The sequence below is a fragment of the Limanda limanda genome, chromosome 5 (genome assembly GCF_963576545.1).
Source record: "Limanda limanda chromosome 5, fLimLim1.1, whole genome shotgun sequence".
NCBI lineage: Eukaryota > Metazoa > Chordata > Actinopteri > Pleuronectiformes > Pleuronectidae > Limanda > Limanda limanda.
In genome coordinates this window covers 15,167,924-15,189,551 of record NC_083640.1, presented here as the reverse complement: position 1 = coordinate 15,189,551, position 21,628 = coordinate 15,167,924, and the positions used below count along the sequence as shown (strand labels likewise).

General features: G+C 45.7%; 1 protein-coding gene across 1 annotated transcript in view; it reads left to right on the top strand.

Annotated features, from left to right (window-relative positions):
* smtnb (smoothelin b) overlaps positions 1-21,628 on the top strand; it is a 49,534-nt gene that overhangs the window by 23,185 nt on the left and 4,721 nt on the right. The window contains exons 6-17 of the mRNA XM_061071294.1: positions 3,051-3,150; positions 6,716-7,422; positions 8,508-8,559; positions 9,316-9,897; positions 11,896-11,969; positions 18,639-18,824; positions 19,106-19,181; positions 20,434-20,613; positions 20,736-20,798; positions 20,885-20,966; positions 21,062-21,238; positions 21,332-21,458. Coding sequence (XP_060927277.1) covers positions 3,051-3,150; positions 6,716-7,422; positions 8,508-8,559; positions 9,316-9,897; positions 11,896-11,969; positions 18,639-18,824; positions 19,106-19,181; positions 20,434-20,613; positions 20,736-20,798; positions 20,885-20,966; positions 21,062-21,238; positions 21,332-21,458 — 2,406 coding nt within the window. The remainder of the gene's footprint in view (positions 1-3,050; positions 3,151-6,715; positions 7,423-8,507; positions 8,560-9,315; positions 9,898-11,895; positions 11,970-18,638; positions 18,825-19,105; positions 19,182-20,433; positions 20,614-20,735; positions 20,799-20,884; positions 20,967-21,061; positions 21,239-21,331; positions 21,459-21,628) is intronic.

Below are 21,628 nucleotides of genomic sequence, written 5' to 3'. Positions count from 1 at the left end.
GTTCTCTCTAATTGTGTTTATGGCCCAAGCGCAATTATCTCCTGGTGACTCTTTGAGTGACTCCACTAAAGAAGTGTCCTCTGTGTGTGACCTCCTCACATTATAACACTGAAGTGCCTCCAGTCTTTGGTGCTGCTGCAGAGGACTGTCTGTGTCCTCATCAGACACTGGGATCACTCATTAAAGGAGCATTCCACAAAAGTTTTTGCTTTCCCCTGCGGTCTCCAAGACTGCTTCAGCAACTTTTACCATTGTCTTGAAAAGCTGAAATGACATTTTTATACCCTTAAGTCTGTGCTGGCCCCTTTTTTTTAACAAGATGAAACAAAATCTACTGGATGGTTTCCCATGAAACCTGGTGGAAAGACAGTGTCGGTAATGGTCAGGAATCCTCCATGTCCCCTGAGGGGCATTAGGCCTGGACTACCTGCCTGAGTCTGTCCCCATGTCAGACCCATCCCTCTCAGCTCGGCCGTCACTGTTCGCTGCTCTGTTGTTTTGGGCCGACCTTGTTTGCATTTTCCAGGCGGTGTCATCTTAGGGCGATATTTGGTCTGAGGACATGACATTGAATCTGCCAGTGTTTGATCTCTAGCACCACACTCAGGCTTCTATACTTCTTTCACACTCAAATTAGTGGGTCAATACATGTTTGTTTAACTTTGGTAAAGCGCTAAAAAGTCGATTGACTCCTTACCCATTGCCAGCAGAGGAGTTTTCCCCTCCTGTGATTTTTCGTCAACCGTCACATTGTGTTCAATGTCACAAAGGCTCCAAAAACGGAGGTGCTCTCTTTCACTTCGCTGTCTTGTCATTTAGCTCGTTCACTTGCACGTCACTTTTCCATCACAGCCAAAAAAAAAACATGTCTACTCATTTCTCATTTGACCTGGAGTGAATGCCCATTGTCTTTATTCCTGAGGCATCAGGGAAGAACATTGTGAGATGGGGCATTTTTGACATTTTCACTGATTTCCCAGAGATTCATTCATTAATGGATCTTGAAGGAAAGAACAGTGACACTGTGGAGCACCTTATCCTACATATTTCATTTTTTGTTTCTCTATCGTGCCTTTTAGGAAACTTTTTCTTTCTTTGAAAATGTTAGCAAAACAACTTAACTTATATTACTAAATGAATATTTTTTAAAGTTTAATCATGTGTCTTTCTTAACCCGAGCAGTTTCACCTTTTCCTTTTTGTGCGGCCTTCTCCTGCGACAGGGTCTGATTACATTTTCTCCTCGGTGTTTGAGCTGCTTTACCCTGTAATCTGCTCAAGGTGGGGAAGGTCACAGTCAGTGGAGCAGAAAGCCTTGTCTCATTTTACACCTCTGCCGCTCGCTTGTGTTTAAAGTTGGAACGGGCTTTGTGTTTGGTCTCCACGCTGACTCTCGGCCTCTCTCTGATCACACACTGCATTGATTAGAAGCCTTTAAAACACAAAGGTGCGATTTATAAGATTTTCATGCTGCTGCTGACAACTGTGCCAGTCTCTTGTTGACGCATGGAAAACTGATTGTGTGGTGTGGGTGTGTGCTTTCTTTGCTTGCTTGAGAGATTTGGAATGTGTTTTCAGAAGCTTTTTGCATTAATGTCAGGCTGTAAATCTGGTCTAAGTATAATTATTTTCATTGTGTAAGGTCACGGCCTGTCTGTTTTTCCAGGATCCACCCAAACGTGTGCTTGTCTATTCTTAACCCAGATGCCTCTTGTAAAACACCTCTAAGCCGATTATGTGCCGTGATATGGTTCAGAATGATGCATCCCACTTAAAGCTCCACACACGTTTTTTGCCCTTTTAATAGAAAAGTTTCTAAATCCTCAGGGTGTTGTGGATTAAGAATATGTGGGGGACTGATTTAAAGAGTGTGTGCACACGTGCTCGGAGGAGACTTATTTGTGCAGCTGATTCTCCTGTGGAGTAGCTCAAGGTCAGACACCAGAGGCCCAATAGCAGTTCTTCATCTTACCCTCTCTGCCCTCCCCCACCGCACCTCACCCGTTTCCTCTCCATATGCCAAAATACTGCTGCCTGTCCTCTGAGGTCTCCTTCCTGCTGTGACTATCAGAGCAGAGTGGCACCAAGATGCTGCCGAAAAGGTGCTTTCTTTTTTTACTGCATAGTAAAAGAATAGGAATGAAACATTCATCAGTCGGTTGCCAGTGGTTAGTTGTGCCCTTTCAGTTATTTAATCAACATAATTACCATGGTGGACCAAAGCTAGGAAAGTAAGTAATTCTCCAAGAGAAGGCGCACCGGGCAACAAGCATTTATAGGAGCAGCAGGTGGTGTCAGAGCCAAAGATTTGTTCCAGATATCAGTAGGTGCTGTCAGCCGTAACTGAACATTGGAAAACGTCAGAATTATCACGATGTTCTGAAATGACTTCTTTAGCAAGGATTCCTTCTTCAATGTTAATGTTGCACATTTGCTATTGTGAATAATTGAACATAATTGTTCATCTAAAGTACGAGGTTAGACAGCAGTTTATTTTGAAATAAGGAACTACCCAAGTCGACTCAGGTCATAAATCAAAGATATACCACCATTGAGCCATGTGTTGAATCTATGTTGACTCTTCTGCCTGCCTTTGTTGACTCTCTCAGACATATACAATGAAAAATAAAACAGATCTTTACTTTTCCAGCTGGCCAAACCTGTTGCTCATCATGGCTGGAGCATTTGACCTCGACCTCCAACATGAAACCTGTTTTTATCACCAGCTGACCTCAAACAGATGATCATAGAGCAGATTGTTTTTACTCTGGAGAAATGGGCTGGCAGTTTGGAAGTGGCTGGATGCTGTCCTAAAAAATAGCTGAAGGCATTTGTGATCTGAGATAAGACAAGTGAAAGCATAAAATAGAGAATAAAATAGGCCCTCAAAATAAAATATTAACAATACAATTAAATGAAGAATACAGAGAATATATACAGAAAATATGAGTGTATGTGCATGATGAAGAAATTATCAACTTTTTCAGCTGAATTGAGGTTCACTCAGCATGTGTGATTTTTGACAGGTTTTTTTCTGTTTTGTCCTCACAGGAGACGGAGAATCACAGTGATCGAGAGCGTGTCAGATCTCAGATCCGGGAGTTGCAGCACGGCCAGCAGACGCAGCAAAGCAGAGAGTTGCAGAGAAGAGGTGAGAAACACTCACTCGGCTGCAAACTGCACGGGACTTCTCCTGGAGCAGTTGTTCCATCTTTCCACTGCCTGCGTTGATGCTTAATGTGTCTGCACGTGACATTTAGAGCATGTGTGGACATGCTACTCTTTCTGGATCCTTGAATAACAAAAGCTTGTATATACTGTAAACAGTCGCCTAAAGATTTAATCTTGGTAAGCAGCACTGTAGACGTGAGGCCAACACTGACCACCTCTGTTGCGTGTACCTGCGCCTGCATACATCCGTCTTGATGCAATTTCCTCCTCGCTGCCTGTTACAATATTCAGCCTAAAGGAGCCATTCTCCCGAGGTGTCGGTCAAGAGGTCATATTAGCTCAGACTCTTTGAGCTCCTTCATCTGACTTTATTAACTGTTTGGAGTCACTTACAGCCATAGGCTTAATGACTTAGGCTTCCTAAGTGTGAGGTAATTTCATTAACCACTCTGTTAGACCGACCATTAATAAGGTTGCATGAATGCTGTCCTTCAGGAGGGAATGAATGTGCTTCCTTCACCGCAATCCTTGAAGCTTTGCAGGCGCACGAACCAGAGCTGAGGATGAATGGCTTGTAAAATGACAAACACGCATTGTTGACGAGTCATAAATATTGTGACATAAATTTGTAACATTTCAATCACCTGAGAACAATTGGACAACCCCCTTGATATAGGACACAAAATTAAACTTATTTATCTTTTAAGCTAAGCTCAGGCCGGGCAGACCTTGAGTAGGCCTGAAGGTTGACAGCCATGATAATGTCATTCTGTGTGGCCTGGTTTTACCCTGGACTGTTGGCTTTGGGGTTATGGGAAGCAACAGAGGGAAACCCAACAGCCACACCTCTGCTAAATAAAGCTGATACCAGAACAGAGCTGAGGTTGGTTTGACGTGGCGCAGAAACTTCCCAGTGTTCCTGATTTATCCCTGCCTTACAATTTAAACCAGGGTGAAGCTGGGGTGACCAGAAAAAGACCACCGTAGAAAAGCAAAGGAGGACACGAATTGAGCAAGACACAGGACGTCTGTGGTCGGGACAGGACAGTGTAGCCGGGGTGGGGCCTGCTTTCAGCAGAGGGAAAGAAGCAGAAAACTGAAGTTTTAACTTGGATGATCGGTGGCTGGATGTTTTTGGTCTTTGCACGTAGCACAAACGCATACCTCTTCCTCTCGGACAAAAAAGGCTCAAATTAACATTCTTTACCTCAATGACCATATGTCCAGCTGTACTGGGTTCTTGTGCAAACTGTAACAGGTAGGGCTATGATTTAGGAAATGAAATGTTTGCAGAGACTCTCAGTGGAATGTGCTACGCGCCTCAAGTTCCCATAACAGATTCTTGCTCGAGTTGGACAATAATACAAATTCAAAATTTACACTGGACCGAGCATCTTGTGCATTACCATAAATATCAGGCCGCTTGTCATGCATATAAATCAGAACACCCTGGTGTGCAGCTGTAAAACCATTCAGCTGTATGAGAACTTTTATTGTCCCAGTGTAAAATGTAAAATCTAATTACTCAACCATTCTCCACTGATGTAATTTAAAAAAGACTGAAACATCTTTCAATATTTCATATAAACCCTGAGGTGGCAGAACAATAACTAGTAGAAAGTATATCTCCACCAAAGCCCAACACTCTCTTTACATTCCACACTAAATGCACCAATCTGCACCAAATTGTGCACAAGCATATATGTCAGTCCTGTAAACTTACCTGATTTGACATGAATTATTCTCTGACACTTTGGTAAACATGTCAGAAACAACCTGCCCTATTTTCAAAAGAAACTGACAAATATATTTTGGGATTTGTCCCAAGATGTGGATTCAGATCAAAATTAAATGGGAACTTTCTTGACCCATGTTCCATCCTTCCAACCAGTTTTGTGGTAATCTATTCTGGATTTGTTTGCATTATTCTGCACACACACAGAAATCTGTCCATTGAATATGCCCCCCCCCCCACCCCCCATCAATCCATTAAATGATTCAACTTGAAATAAGTGAAAATGTTCAAGAAACTGACTTAAATACTGGATCTGCACCAAAAGTTCACGATCACATGACACATGATCAAAGTGTTGATCCGTTGGCAGTGAGATCAAACATGAGCTTTCTCTGGTCACTGCTCGAGTTTAAAGATAGATATAGAAAACCCTTGTCCTTTGTTTGTTCTCTATATATTAACTGGCGACAGAGTGCACAAGTTCAGCATTTGTTGCTATTCTGGATCCAAAAGCAAACCTCTCATTATAGTCCAGCAGCAGTGGGGGATTTTCCCACAAATTGCTTCACAATGGACATTACAGTTAGTGAATGGCAAAGAAAAGAGATATGAACAATAACATGAGTTTGTAGGAGGTGCTGTGTTTTGGCTTTCACTTCAATTACAGTTGACCAGTAATTGAGTTTGGGTTGAGTGCATCATTGGATGTAGGCGCTGTCGCTGGTGAACCATTCAGTGTCACATGTGACACACATAGGAGCAGCTTATTGTTTCTCTTAATCATGTTTCCCATTCATACCATATTACATAATCTTGGGGTGTCTAATCAACAACTCGCTGCCATCTATAAATTGACCGTGCACAATTTGGCTAGTGTCTATTTTGGGGAGGTGTTACACAATAACGAATACAAATTTTTAAAAAAAACACCAGAAAAATATCAGCTGCTTTAAATGAAGCTGAGAAAGCGTAGCCTTGATCCCTTTCAGCTCAGAGTTGAAAGGAGTTTGCCGTGGCTGCCGCTCAGACGGGGGTTCCTCTTTGATTTGGTTCTGTAAATGAAAGCCATGCACGCTTGGTGAACCTCCGCTGGGCTGCAGAGTAAGAGTTGGTGCAGACAAGGGTCATACAGACGTGCTTTCATGCATCTGCGTCTCTACAGGTTATGTGGGAATCTGATAAACCTCTCTGATTTCCTTATCTGTGCTGCATACACAGTGTCAGGTATATCGTTCACTGGATGCACCGCGGGGAGCTGGAGGTAGAGACGATCACAGACTGAGGATGTGGGCACCGCTGTGTTGTTTGGAGTGTGGTTTCCTGGGGTGAGAAGGAGTAGTTGAGGAGCTTGGACAGAGGGGAAGGGGAAGTACTTCTCCTGGTCTCTATTTCACCCCACTTCCTCCTTGACTCTTTGGACTCTGTCCCAATGACTATGGCTACACCGCATGGCCTTTCCTCCTCCTTCATGCACATCCACCAACACAATCTAAGTAATCTCGCTCAGGAACCGAGGCCAGTCTGGAGGAAATGCCTACATCCTCTCAAGTCTCCACGTGCCTGCTCTGTGATCCCGAGTGATATTTTCTAGCACTAGCCTCTCATGGGGCCCCAGAGCTGCGGAAGTATTTCATTTCCATCGGTTCAGTCTTTTACTTCACCACCTCCCACTTTCTTTGCTCACATTCATCCTCCTCGCTTTAGTTTACTACCCCTGTAAGAAGAAGAATCAGTTTCTATGAATTCAGAAAAGTTACGTGGTGCAGGGAGGTATTCATTGCTCATCTTTCATTGATGTTGTCTGTTGCAGGCTCCAACTCAGGCATGGTGTTGGTTCTCGATCACCTGGCGAAGGATGACGGCCCTGGAGCTCTGCTGATCCAGCCTCAGAGAGAGGCTATGACCGCAGAGCCCGACCTGGTTCTGTCTCACCGTCAGAGGTCAGACTCCTCGGCTTCAGATCGCAGCATGGCCTCGGTGCTGTCCAGGTCCAACCAGGATTCTGTGGCCTCAGAGAACAGTCTGGGCTCAGCCTACAGAGCCCGGCTGGACTCTGGAGCCTCCGACAGGAGCCTGGGTTCCTCCCAGCGTGCTCGGCTGGACTCTGGGGCATCCGAGCAAAGTGGCGGCTCCCTGTCCCACGTCAGACAGAGACTTGGCTCAGATGTCTCCGACTCCGGCGTCCGACCCCGTCTGGGCTCTGGGGCTTCTGACAGTATGGGTCCTTTGTCAAGGGAACGGACGGACTCCAGGACGTCTGACCTGAGCGTGAGTATGTCGTCTGAGGAGAGAGGTCCAGGGGAGGAGGTGGAGGTAGCCATGAGTGGTTCAACCGACAGCACAGATTCAGAAAGCGAGAGCAGAAGTGAGGAACCCGCCAGCCTCAACGCTCCGTCCTGCAAGGAGATCAACAATGATGAGGAGCAGCCTGATGGGGCCAATTTATCCCGGAGCAATCCTGCAAATGGGCTCCTCAGTGACAGCATGAAGGGGCTGAACGACTTCAAGAAACAAAAGGTAAGCATATGCTGTCCTTGTATGAGATGAATGACTGTATTTGAGTCTAGAGCACAATATACCTCAGGACACACAGAGCCAGCTGTAACAACGATACACAGCCTTTATCGCAACTACACCACTAGAGTGTGTTGTTGAGCTTCAAAGCCCTGAGTCGCGTGCAGCAACAGTCCATGAGCTCCCCTTTATTTTTCAACTTCATGGTTCCTGACAAGGAAACCCCGTCACTCCATTCTTCAGTGAAACACAGGTCACATCAGCATCCACCAACAAACCAGACTCGGCTCCTGTTTGGACCTGTTTAACTTTTGTTACTTGGCGACAGAAACAAACTGCTTCACCTCAGCGGCCCGTTAACCTCACCTGCTGTCAGAGAGGGATAGGCAACATTATGGGCCAGAGGGTCTGTCTCTCCTCACCCCCCCCCCCGAACGCACAGGGCGTCCGTCTCTGCGCTGACTGTCAACCGTGCTGGGGGGTGAGGGGGGGGGGGGCTCAGGTTCACCATGACGCCATCTTGTCGCTCATCTTAATGTGTTTACCCAAGGCAGTCCCTGGACTTCTTTTATTGTTCCCTGCAAGATATGCCGATGCTCAGTCTCCTGAGAGTAATGTAAACACTCTGGGACCCATCATGGCCCCAGCTGCCAAAAAAAGAACGGAGGCCCACGGCTTCACTCTATACACAAATGTTACATAATGAAAACTGTGTGTGTGTGTGTGTGTGTGTGTGTGTGTGTGTGTGTGTGTGTGTGTGTGTGTGTGTGTGTGTGTGTGTGTGTGTGTGTGTGTGTGTGTGTGTGTGTGTGTGTGTGTGTGTGTGTGTGTGTGTGTGTGTGTGTGTGTGTGTGTGTGTGTGTGTGTGTGTGTGTGTGTGTGTGTGTGTGCGTGCGTGCGTGCGTGCGTGCGTGCGTGCGCGCGCCCCAATGGCCATCCATGTAGTCTCTTACCACTCATGATGGCCGAACTCAAATATGGAGCAGCCCTGTGCTCGTCAATCCAGGCTCAGTGCACGTTGACCCTTAATCTTCTCTACTTCCATTAATCACTGTGTTGCCATGTTTCTTTGTTTCTTCCTTTTATAGATAACAGATAACAGGGATCTTCCTCTCACTCATGACAAAGCAAAGGGTTCTGGTAAGAAACTAGCCCGACTCTTTTCAACCTGAAGCGATTCAATCAACATGATTTAGATAATGCTTAAAGACATTTATCAACAAAACACCAGCTTCTAAAGTATTAGGATTTAGTGACTCATCTCAGTTTTTTTTTTCCATTTTCTAGTAAGTGTCAGACCAGTTGATTCACAGTCTGTAGTAACCCAGTATATAGAGACAGTCATAGTCATCAGTGTGACCATGTAGGGCCACTCACAAGAGACAGGTCTGCGGAAAGAGCATTTTGTAATCTACACCATTTTCTCTCTTTCTACGAGACAGTGCTCTGTGCTAGAGTGGACCTCTACTATAAACTGCGGTTTTCTTCTTTGTTACGATGACCTCAGTGAATATCTTCTCCTCTAATCACTTGTTTTGTTTTTTTCCATTGGATGGTCTGTGCCAAATCCTGAGCTTTGTTCACGGTATCTGAGAGTATTAAGGATCAGAGAATGAAAGAAATTTCCATGAGTGGAAAAAACATGTCCTGAAAAGTCTGTAAGACAGTGAACTGGTAGGGGGGGGGGGTGGTCAACCAAAATAAAGGGTCTGGAACAAACCCTAGAAAGAGGATGAAAAGAGGAAAGGGATTTTCTTTGGGGGCTTTTAAGGTGGAGGAGGAGACAGAATAAGGAGATGGTGGAGTGGATCTAGGATTTTTGTGTATGTGATGTTTTTAAATCTTTTGAGTGTTTCTCTGTAATTTCAACTCCTTATTTGTGTGATGGCTTTGCAGCACCTGAGAAGAAAGAAGCTGTATTGGAACAATTCAACAAGACCAACTCTGTACGTGATCGAATGCGCAAGTTCACAGAGTCCGGCCAGAGCCCGAGCGTCACACCTTTGAAGAGAGCTCCTCTGAGGAACGGCACAACCTCCGGCAGCAGCGGCCAGACCAACTTCTCCAGAGCCACTGAGCGCTTCACGCCCACAGCAGCATCCCTCGGCACATCTGGAGACTCCACATCTCGCACATCTGTCGCATCTCAAAGTCAGGCTGCACCTCAGCCAAGAGGAGGGGCCAGCAAACCTCTGTCTGTAGCTGACCAATCGCTGAACTCCGTGGGTGGGACGAGGCATCCAGCTGAAAAAGATGTGCATGCCTACAGTAACTCAAAGGACGACAGCACCCAAGGGAGAGCAGCCGGACAGCAGGTCACCCAGGGAGAGACAGACCCGGACATGAAGACTTTCCTCACCATTGAGATCAAGGATGGGCGCACCACCACCTCCTCGACATCCACCCCCAGGGGCAACATCGTCCCCATCACCAACATGACCCCACGCATTGCCCCTAATGCATTGGGGCAGAGACCAGGTAGGAGAATCAACCTTATTGCAGCAGGAAGTGCTGAAAAACACCAGTTTAACATTGTGCAGTATTGTGTAGCTTTTTGGGTTTGTAGCACAATTAAATGTCAATTATTTAGTTTGAGCTTCAATACCCGAAAGGTTTTTCATTAAAATTTAATTCCATTGACTTTTAAACTTTTTATGGAGCTGGTAGAGCATGTGAAGCTGCAGCTTGTTCCTGGAGCTATGAATCCTAGTTAAGCCACTTTAAGTCTTTCCTTGCTAATATCAACACTTGGATCGCATGATGGAATCCCAGTCGCTGTGGGAGACGGCTGAGACAATGACTCGGTCAGAAGTGGGACGATGACAATGGTTTCAGTGATCCAAATCAATGCTGCATGGATGAGTGGGGATAGCTGTATGAAGCAGCATGGTTGTACACTGAAGGGTATTTGTTATATCGTGGGCAAGTTGTTGCAGTGTGGGGGGGGGGGGGGGGGCTCAGTTGTCATCAGCAGAGAGTGTATAAGGACAAAAGAACAGTCTCAGACCAGGCTGAATAGTATCACTGTTACAATAGAGCTGAATAAGCCTGTGAACCCACACAGTAGATGATGTGTCAGACGTGCTGCTTCTTTTAAACGAACAAGCAGCAGTTTACTTTATTTTGGGAGATGCTCGTAAAGGAAGACAAACATTTGGGGAATTCATTCCATTGGTCAGTTAGAGCTGTTGAAATATGAGAGAATAGAAACTACCAGTCAGGGATGACCCGGTGGTTCTGTGATTTAAACACACTGTTACATCAGTCAGCTCCATAGATGGATTAGGCGAAGTGACCTATGCTGCAGGTTATTCCTCTCGTTTGTTTGTTTTTGACAGGATGTCTTCCTGACAGAAACAAAGAATAGTTAACCTGATGCTCCATGCACAATGTTCAGCAATAGGATCTGACAAGTACTGTCTAAAAAGTGAGTAAAGCTGGAATTGGTGGAAGTACAATTAGTGTTAACCGAAATGAATATAGAGTTAAGTGGTTTACGGTTCTTCTAGTGGCTAAGCACACTCCTGTATTTATAAAACAATGGATATGCACATTTGATCTTGATATAATTTTTGCCCATATAAAAAAGCCCTAGTAAATCCATTCATGTCACGACCAATTAGATAAAAAAATAACTCATATTTAGAGTTTATGTTTGTGTTTGAGAACAAATATTCTGTGGTTCATCAAAAGATGGTCTCAGTTTCAATATTCTAAAATCTTCATCTACATATTGAGCAGTCGGCCAGTCTCACAATCACATACTGTTCTTGTAACGTAATGTACATACTCTGTACGGAACATACTCGTAGTGCAAACAGTCCCAGCAGGGACTCATTAATTGCATGAATCACGTGAATCTTTCAGAAGCAAAGCTGCTACAGCTGCTGTTACATTCTGTCCAAACAAGACGTCTTAGATTTCAGCTCTTCCCAGCAACCGGGACCTTCAACCCAAACTGTTTATTTAAGACTCGAGCTGAACCTGTGCGATTATAGCCTCCTCACCTCTTACAACCACCCCGGCCCCCCTTCCAGGCCAGATTCTGGCAGCTCCACTGGACTGCTCCGCGAGAGTCACACACTTTCTTTTCAGCTCAATTTGCTTTAATAGTTTTGGGCTCCCCTTTTGGGAGCCTGCCTGCACCAACCAAGACTCCTAAATTATGCACGAGCGTATGCTTGGCGGCAAAGGGAGGGAGACTAGTGATATATTTTCTCACTTGTCTCTCATTAGACATGAGTACCTGATGTTTATGACACTACGGCAGCTTAATTGAGTTATGGCTACCACCAACACAGTACCAAGCCATGCACACATACCAGCCGTAGACAGGGCCCCTAGGACCTTTCTTGGCCATTGGAGTTTGTTCTAAATCATCCTGCTGCTATGGATTGAATCAATACCATTATTTTGGAGGAAATGTGTAATATTTAAAATCAAGTTAATCCTTTATCTTTTCTGTGTCTGTTTCAGAGTTGACCCTTGGCCTCAGAGCAACGCCATTCAAGATCTCCTCTTCCGGCCTCTCCTCTGGATCCTCCATCAAGGTACATTCTGCCTAAAGGAGGTTTTCTTGGGCAAAGATCCCAAACTTGACAGAATTTGTCAAACACACTTTTAAACAAAAGCCGTTTCCAGTACCTTCCACTTAGAGATAAATGCTTTTTTTTCATCTACTGTTTAATTTCCCACTGAATCCTCCAGTTGAATTCCGTCCGTGGTTTTGCTGCGTCTCTATCTGAGGGATCACCTATAAAGGCCTGAAAAGCAAGCGAGTCGGGACAATGAAAGGCAGACGAGTGTGAGAAACGGAGTGAGAGGAGGGAAGCACAGTGTTTATCAAACACAGAGTGGGTAGCCAGTCACATCTGTCCTTGTAGGGTATGTGGAGGAGAGAGGGAGCGGGAGGGAGGTGCTCCGGGCAGTCCTCCTTTTCTCTCAACAGACCATGCCCGCTGAGACCTATCAGAGAAATGTTTCCTAAATCACACCTGTCTCTCCTTATCTACCCCAACTACTGTCCAGCTGCATTAAAACACATGTTTACGCAAGTGCTTCCTCACTTCGTCACTTCGCCAAGTGCACTCTGATTTGGTGAGGGCTGTCTTTGCTCTGAGGGTTAAGAAGAACGTCTCCACTCCCATCTGCCTCATTCCTTAGCCTACTTGCTCCTCCAAGAAAGGAAGTGTCCTCATGAATGGAGAGCAGGGGATTTGGAGGGTGAAGAGAGTTGCTGTCTTGTTTACTCTTTACCGGCAGAGTATTCCCCCCCCCCCCCCCCCCCTCCACCACCCGTGTCGAGCACAGCGGCAACGTGGTATTGCGATCAGGGAGCTGGTTAATTAGGGCTGGGAGGAGGCACCAAGTTGCTGCGGGGAGGATTTAGGGTGTCGGAATGAGAGCGTTTCCATCAGTTAGGATCCTGGTCGAGACGTAGAAGCACAGGGCCAATTACAAACTAAGACACTGCCGCAGAGTCTTCCAGGGAAGAGAGTGATTTTGCACCAAAAAAAAGACAAAGATTGCGGAGGAGATGACGTTCATATTTGACTGACTGTTACAGCATCACCTTAACAACATGCAGGTAATGTCTCCGTGTGAGTGCAAACATGTGTTTATGATATTCTGCATTTTAAATCATGCTAAGAATAGACCTGCATCTCAATTTGAAATAGTTTATTTTCAATCTGAGCAGCACAGTATGGATTAAAGCCAATAAATCAGTAGTTGTATCTTTAAATTGTTATTGTTAACTATGTTGTCATTCATTACTACTGGGGATAAGGGTCATACTACAGATTTTATCACTGGGTGCAAAATTTATACGTGTGACTGCACCACTAGACTCTGTAACAAACACCACCTCATCATCGTTATGTAGGTTTAACCTGAATAACTTCATTGATAAACCAAAAGGCTACAAACCTCATTCTCTCTTTTCTTCACTCTTCTGCTAGGATTGTCAGACAGAGCCTGAGTGATTTGGTTATTGAGAATGTAAAAACAGACATTGATGTGAGCATCAGCTGCGAGGAGGCAGCTCGGGTACTTTCAGACTGATCCTGAGATCAACTCGACCTCGACTTTCTCTTGTTTCCCCAAAGTTCAAGGTTGTGTGAGAGGAAGTGACACGTCAGGGGAGGATTCATACTAAAGTCGCTCATTTAAAAACCCTCATATTAGCCTTCACTACATGTTCATTATAGCATGGCGAGTGTGCAACATGTGCGAAAATATAACTGTAGCTATTGCTATTTTGCGTTGTTGATTGTTGTTTATTGACCACAGTGGTTCCTGTCTGTGCCTCTGATCTGGTTGGGTGGTCCAGGTTGGTGGTCTAGCTTCAAAACATTCCCCCCTTTTTTTTTAAGTCTAATAAAACATGTTGATGCTGATGGTATCAGCTCTTGCACAGTCTTGCCTGTAAATTGCACTCTGAGAATCAACAGAAACAAACCCTTGAAGTTGGAACTAACAGTGGAAAGAGTCAAACAATGAAGATCAAGGTTGGATGATTTCGTGTTTCATCGCAGTGATGAGAGCTTATTTCAGACAGGTGAGAACAGCAGCTGATTATTGATGCTTCCTGCTCCAACTTATCATCAGCTGCTCCAGCTCATCTCAGCTGTTGGTTCCACTGAGCTCGGCCTTGAACACATACAAATTATGTTTTAGCTTCATCACCAGGGTGACGACACGACAGTTAATCTCTTCCCTGTGGTCGCAGAGGCCAGGCCACGGGTCGCACAGGCCCACAGTCAGTGACGGATCGTCTTAATGTCACACGGAGGAACAAGGACCCTATTGTAAACACGCGGCTGATTCATGACACATGCTGTTTACCCAACCAGTTCACATGTGTCCTAGATTTAAGTTTAATTGCAAACTGATATAAGAGAGAAAGGAGATAAAATATCATCCAGTTCCTCACATTCTGCCATAATAATACAGAACTATACGAAAACAGAACATAGTGTGTGTACGTTCTTTGGTCTTTTTTTGTTTTGCTCCTTCCTTCTACATCTCTTCGCTTTACTGAAGAAGAAGAAGAAGAAGGAGAAGTGTTTGAGCTGCGATGCATGATAAGGCCAGAGTCATGTCCTTCTTGGGGTTTGACCCACTTTCCTTGCTGCCACTCATGTGTCTCTCCACTCTACACCGAGGCCAGGTTCTTCCCCAACAAACTGATTCACCTGTTGCCCTTTGTCCCATTGTTCTCCAGTGAATGCCTGTTCTGATTCATGCACTCTGTGTTTAGAGTCATGCAAAGTAGGGTCATAGACTCTCTGCATTCATTTGTTCAATTTAAGGTGAATATATTTACTTTGAATTTGTCTGTATTGATTGAAATCCTGTTTGAGATTCATGGATAGTTGGAGATGATTGATTGATCCAGAGGAGAAAATGAGACACACTTACCAACTGCAGAAGTTGAAACTCAGTGGAAGAGTGTGTCATTTGAAGCCTAATGCTTCTTATTAAAATGTATCAAGATAAAGTATGTGCAGTATTTACAATACGCCAGTAAATCTTAAGTAGGCATTTAAAAGATGAAGTCGACCATCTTGCAATATGAACCACACACACAGACATCTGTCAACACTCGGGACAAGCTCTTAATTTAAAACCACAGGACTTTAAACACCTGCTCCTTTGTCAGTAAACCTTAAACAAAATCTTGGCTGGAATACAATGAGCCTCCTAACATCCTCGCCCACGGCTGGTGAAGACCTGGGGCCTGCTCGTCCTCACTAGTCACCCAGACTGCCCTAAACAATCTGCCCTTCATGGACGGATCTTCCCTCTGGACGTCTGCCTTGAACCAGAGCCATGCAGCACATCTCACCTGATTAGTCAGGACTTAAAAGAGACAATATTAAGAGGAGTGAAACTAATGTGCAAGTCTCAACTCTGCCCTGGTCCAGAGCCAGATCTAAACCCGCTGTATCCCGCCAGTGGAGGTGTGAAGGACAAGGGCTCTAAATAAAAGGAAAGTTGAAAGAGGGAGGGCTGAGTTTTTAAAATTGTTGCCACCACCCGTTCCCCCTCTGGCCCCAACCAGTGTCCCAGGACTGACTGTCTCAGTGGAGTAATAGCAGGGCAGGAGATAAATAGACATGTCCATAGCACCTGGAAATAAGGGGGTGGAGCCACTGCTGCCTGGGAAACAGGATTTTGTGCATGCTCATTGGCTGTCAGGGTGTTTGCTGGTATAGAGGGGAGATTTGCTGGGGGTATAAAGACCAGGCATTGTTTTGAAAGGTCTGTGACAGACAGACAGGGAGGCACCCTCTACCCACTCCTCTGAGGCGAAGGCCCCTTACCCTCTGTGGTCTAACAACCCAACTACAGTTTTGACCGAGTGGATTGAACTGAATCCAAACTTTGACCAGTTTAAAACTGAGTGTAGCTGGTCGAACCATGCCTGGAGTGAACCTGGACTTCCTTCCCGCCTCGCAGGCTCCAGAGGCGCTGGGCAGCCCCGACAGTGCTTGTGCCGAATCAGGCCTGGAGGAGGTGATTGGTGATCTGCTCGCTCAGGAGGAGGCTGAGAAAGAAGGGGAGCAATTTTGCCAAAGGGACTTTGAATTAACGCTGCGGTGTGCCGTTGGGGAGATCCACACTGACCTGCAGGCTTTTGGGAAGCGAGTGAATGGCCGTCTGCAGGAGGCCGCCGCTCAGGTGACTCCTCTGGCTGAGGCCATTGTCAGGCTGCAGGAGGAGAACCTGAGGCTGAAGGTTCAGCAAGAAAGGCTGGTGACTCAAGTGGAGGCCCTGTGCCGGGTGATGGGGCTACCTGATCCCCCGCTCCATGAACTGTCTAGCAAAGAAAGCCTGCCTTCTGTTCTTTGTGAAACCAAAACTTCATCCAGTGATCCTCTGGCTTGCACTACGCAGGATACCTCATTTGAAGCACTTGATACTTCCTCTTGCAATCCCAGAGATTCTCCATCCAGTGCAGCCCAGGACTCTCCAGCCAGCCCTCTCCAGGACACCCAAGAAAATATGATATCAAGCCCCCGAGACTCTGCAGAGATAAGAGTACCTCAGAATTCAGAGCCTTCACTAATTTCTCACCCACCCACCTTTGCAAGCTGCCGTTCCCTCTCTGCTCCTTCTCTGATGGCCAACATTTCTTGTCACGACAGTAAGGTACTGTTCTCTGTTCATGGTCCTGATCATGACCTCTTTTAATCCAGATAAATCTTTTGTTCTAGTGTTGATATTACCTTCAAATCAGCTGACTATGACCGAGATGTTCTACTCACTCACCCCTTCATCTGTTCTTTCATAGTTGTCCATTGGTTTCAACCTTGCGTTATGTCCTTGTTTTATTTGTCAAAAAGCTCAGCTGTCAATCACATTGTGTTTATGTGAGGTTCTTCACTGCAATCTGTCAAGGAGATATTTCAATCCTGCAGCAGCATGTGTTTCTGATTGTCTCCTGGCGAGCACTTACTTCTGTGTGTCTGCATACAAGTGTTACGTTGGGTGGCTACACATCCCAGTGGAGGGAAAATACCACAGCTCAACCGTAACTGTGGCCCTGGCCTATATTTTACCATCCCTGATATTAGCTTTGGCAGGAATGTGAACTTAGGATGAGGGTTTTTTCCAAAACGGAGCCATAAATGAAAAGGTTTTTACTTGTCTGGCCTAAGAACAAGAAAAGGGATTTAGGTCTTACGTTTCTGTTATAGAGATCAATGCACACGCTCTCATCTGTAGGATTGTTTGCTTTTCCATGTGTGTGCTCGTGTGTGCTCTGGTGACATTCAGAGGGATAATGAGTATTTGCAGCATTATCTTCAGTTATTCCACTGGTGAGAGTTCATATTCCTGTCTAATCCTTCAACGACAGCTGCGTCTGCCAATCAGCTGCTGTGGTAAAAGTCATTGACCTCTCTTCAATGACTGTGATAATGAGGAGTGACCCTATTTGATCACTTTTACTGTCTTTTTGCAGCATTAGTTCTTTCTTTCCTGACATCTGTTGATCCATAACGCATCCTTCCACCAGGTTTCATGGAAATCCATCCAATAGTTTTTGTGTATCTCTACTAACTAAAAAAGGCAAACTGACATAACCTCCTTGACACAAGAGCTTTATTTTGTCACAGTGATATTCTGAATCAGAATTAAACACAACTGGAGCACCATGGTTAACTGGGATTTTCTCACCCCACACACATTCCCCCGTTTCCCTGCCGACTTACATCCCTTGTTTGGCTGTGTTGTGTCCCAAAACATTCCTGGTCGGTCAAGGGTCTCTCAGTCCAGTCTGTCCCATGGGTCAGATGTCTGTGTCCAGAAAAGCCCTTAAACCGGGGGCCACCCGTGATCCCACAGCTCTGTGGCTGTGCCGGGCAGCATCCCTCCCTGGTGGGACCTGTCCTGGCCCGGGGGCCTGCAGAGAGGAGGGTCCACAGGGTAGATGGTGTGGATAGGGACGGGGCCAGCTGTCTGAGCTATAACTGGAGTGGTGTTTTCTCTAGGATATATGGTCACTCGGAATAAGCAGGGTAAACCGTTTTACGGCACATAATGTTCTCATGGTGCGCTACGTCGTCTTTACTCCTGCTAGCAGGCTCACCAGCCCCTATGTGGTACCCATACCAGAGAGGATGGCTCCGAATGTTTTCCCCTCAGAGTTTATATCTGCTAATGCATTGTTCCCGTCTTGGAGCTGCAGCGGTGTACCAAACCTGTCACATAAAGTCGTGGTTCGCAGCGGCTCCGTATCACTTAGACCCTGTGTCAGTCACACTCCATGAAGTGCACAGAAACTTGGCAGCATTCCTCTTGCTCTCATTTGTTCGCCGCGTCTCTTGAAGGCTGGAAGGTGGAGGGGATGGAAGAAATGATGAGATGTGGTGAATGAGCAGTCTTAGTACAGAAAGAGATTACTAGAAGAGAGGAAAGATGTGAACTCAGACCTATTATGGCTGCAGTGTGTTTCAACCTAAAATCCTCTTGTGCCTATTAAGTCATACATGTCAGCAAGCATCAATTCTGTTTTAGTTTTTTTTTTAATCCCCCTCCTGGTTTCATAAATATAAAACTTGGATTCTGGAGTGCCCAGATGACAATGCAATGTTTATTTTTTAAGATGAATACACACAGGTCTTCTAAAGTCTGTGTCCTCCTGCATGTCTGCATATGTATGCTCTTGCTCACGATGTGTGTGTGTGTGTGTGGGTTTGTGTTTTGTGCAGATCAAGACGGAGCCGGTTATGGCCTCTGAGCCGGTGTTTTCATCTGGACCGTCTGTCCAGGTGCCGTGTCAAGTCCCAGCCATCCCCAACGGCTCCAGCACTCAGGCCAAACCCGCCGAGCGCTCCGGAAAGCTGACAGACGAACAGCTGGCTGCCATCGAGGATGAAGAGCTCCTTGACAAAATGGTACTTCACGCCCAAGTTACAATTCTGGATGATTTACATTTAAAAGCTCCTCTTTGTAACGACTACAGCCGCCTCCGTCTTGCAGGATGTTTGTGTATCGACACTAAATCTCAGCTGCTATGTGAGGGTTTATTTGTAAAAGTCCCAGCTCAGTGTTTTGTGTGTGTAGGCACAATGTTAGAATTGCTTACATAAATGCAGCCCTGCCACTTTGCCTTTTGTGGGGAAAGACCGCTCATTGTTTCTGTTTGTGCGTTTGTTTGTTTTTTTCCCTTCCACAGCTCGATGAGTCAAAAGACTTTGAGGAGAGGAAGATGATCCGTGCAGCCATGCGGGACCTTCGCAAGAGAAAGAGAGGTAACGAATAAAGAAACAAAAATATCTGACACCAACCACATGCCTTTTTTAAATCTGTTTTATTTTTCCAAATTTAAACGACCCATTCTGCCCTCAGAGGCCATGCTGGGATGCACTCAGGAGGAGATAGGTAGGCCAGGTTGGTGTGCGGTGTGCATAGACTACTGATACTTGCCTGCGTTTGACTTTTGATGAGCACCATCCTGTCACTGTCAGACCACGAGCGTTTGTATTCAGTGTCTCTCTGCAGTGGATGATGTGTTTGACATGTTTTATTAATGTGCATGAATCCTGTTCATCGGTGTGCCTCAACACAATGACTGAAACCTCTACCACGTTGAGTGTGTTGACGTCTTGCAGTGAGCACTCGCCACGTGGTTTCACCAGCTGTCTGCACTGAGCTGACAGTTAAGCCTCCTGATTCCCAGATCTGAGGCTACGCTGTTTGTAGTATAGTGTAGTATAATACAGTATAGTTTAGTGTAGTAAGGTAATAATATAGTGTGGTGTGGTTTAGTATAGTACGGTATAGAAGTGTACAGTATGATATAGTGTTGTATGGTGTAGTACAGAAATTAGTAGTATAGTCTGGTGTAGTATTATTTTTTTTGTGTAGCATAGTACAGTATGCTAGAATAAAGTACAGTATGGTATAGAAGAGTACAGTTGGATATAGTATATTGTGGTTATAGTGTAATACAGAGGCTGCTGTTGCTCAGGAGGTAGAGCGGGTGCTCCACTAACCAGTAGGTGGTTCGATCCCCGGCTAATCCAGGCTGTAGCCCACTGAAATCCAGATTTCCTCTGTCAGCTGCACCAGCGTGATAGAACAAGTTTAGCACATAGTAGTATTGTGTGAATGTGACTTGTGTGAAGTCATTCTGGGCCGAGCTGAACATGTGCTCGCTCTTTTTGATCTGTGTTGTTTGTGCGTTACACATCACTTGAAAGCTTTGGCTCAGCAGTGAGTCTCCCACCTGTGTGTGTGTGTGTGTGTGTGTTTTTTTTGTGATTGTGAGTTCTGACAAATTTAACTGTACTGTGGAAAGAATCCTGAAATGTTTCGCCTCAAATTTGGCAGCTCTGTTTGAATCCGTCTTTGTGGCAGTCAGAGGAGGTGCTGTCAGTTTGTTTAGGACCTCGTGTCCTCCTCCTCCTCCTCTTCTTTTTCCACTGACATCATCGCTCCACTTTCCCATCCACACGTCCATCCCTCCTCGCCTCTAACCTCTTTTTTTCTCCTCCACCTCAGACCAAAGAGAGAAGGAGCGCGAGACCCGTCTGCGAGACCTCCGGCAGCAGAGAGATGAGCGTTCACAGAAAGGTCGCGCCGGGGTCGGAGCAGGAGAGATGGTGATGAGGAAGGTGGAGAAGTCTGCAGACGGCTCCACTCTGAGTCAAGTCACGAAGACGAACCGCTTTGCCCAGTCTGGTACTTTCATTTCTTCATCCTCCCAAGGCACAGTTGAACAATGAGGGAGAGAAAACAGACTGAATGGAAAGTAAAAATACGATGATTATGTTAAAATGACACCAACCTTGTGTGTGTGTCAGATGATGGGAGCAGGTTGTCACGCAGCACCGTCGTCGAGGCCAGTTATGTGCAGAAAACCGACAGTGAGTCATTCCTTTATTTTGCTTCATATAATCATCTCATTTTATCGTGTGTTTATTTATCGTGACACAATCTGTCTACATCTCAGGAGGGACGGTCCAGTCAAAATCATACAGCTTCTCGTCTTCCTCTTCCTCTTCCTCCTCTAACACAAGCAAAAAAGTGGGCAGGTGGGTCTCGAAACATCAGCGACATAATTGCCCAAAATTTTAAATCCAAATCACAAAATTCACAAATTCAATTGTTGTTCATGACCTCCTCTCAGTGTCTTCGACCGCGAGGATGACACATCGGCTCGCAGCGGCAGCGGCGGTTTGGCCGCCATGGAGCGACGGCAGGCAGAGAAACGCAAGGAGCTGATGAGGGCACAGACTCTGCCAAAGACCTCGGCCATGCAGGCCCGCAAAGCCATGATTGAGAAGCTGGAGAAGGAGGGAGGCGGGTAAGGATAAACAGAGAGGTTGCGATACCAAAGAAAGGAAAAGGAGCAGATCAAAGCATGTAAATATTAACACAAACCTGACTTTTCTTTCAGTCCGGGAAACCAGGCGGTCGCCAAGGTAAACAAGGTGCAGCGTTCCACCAGCTTTGGTGTGCCCAACGCAAACTCCATCAAGCAGATGCTGCTCGACTGGTGCCGTGCCAAGACGCGCTCATATGAGGTTAGCTAACTCGCCACAGCCACCCGCCGCGTGTTGTGCTTTTTGTTAATGTCAGCCAACAACGCCGGAGCTGAGCCTGATGAAGACAAGATAGGATGACATGTTTTCCTACTTTGTAAATGTTTCCATCACTGATCTATCAATGCCTTTTTGTCTATCCTGCATGTCTT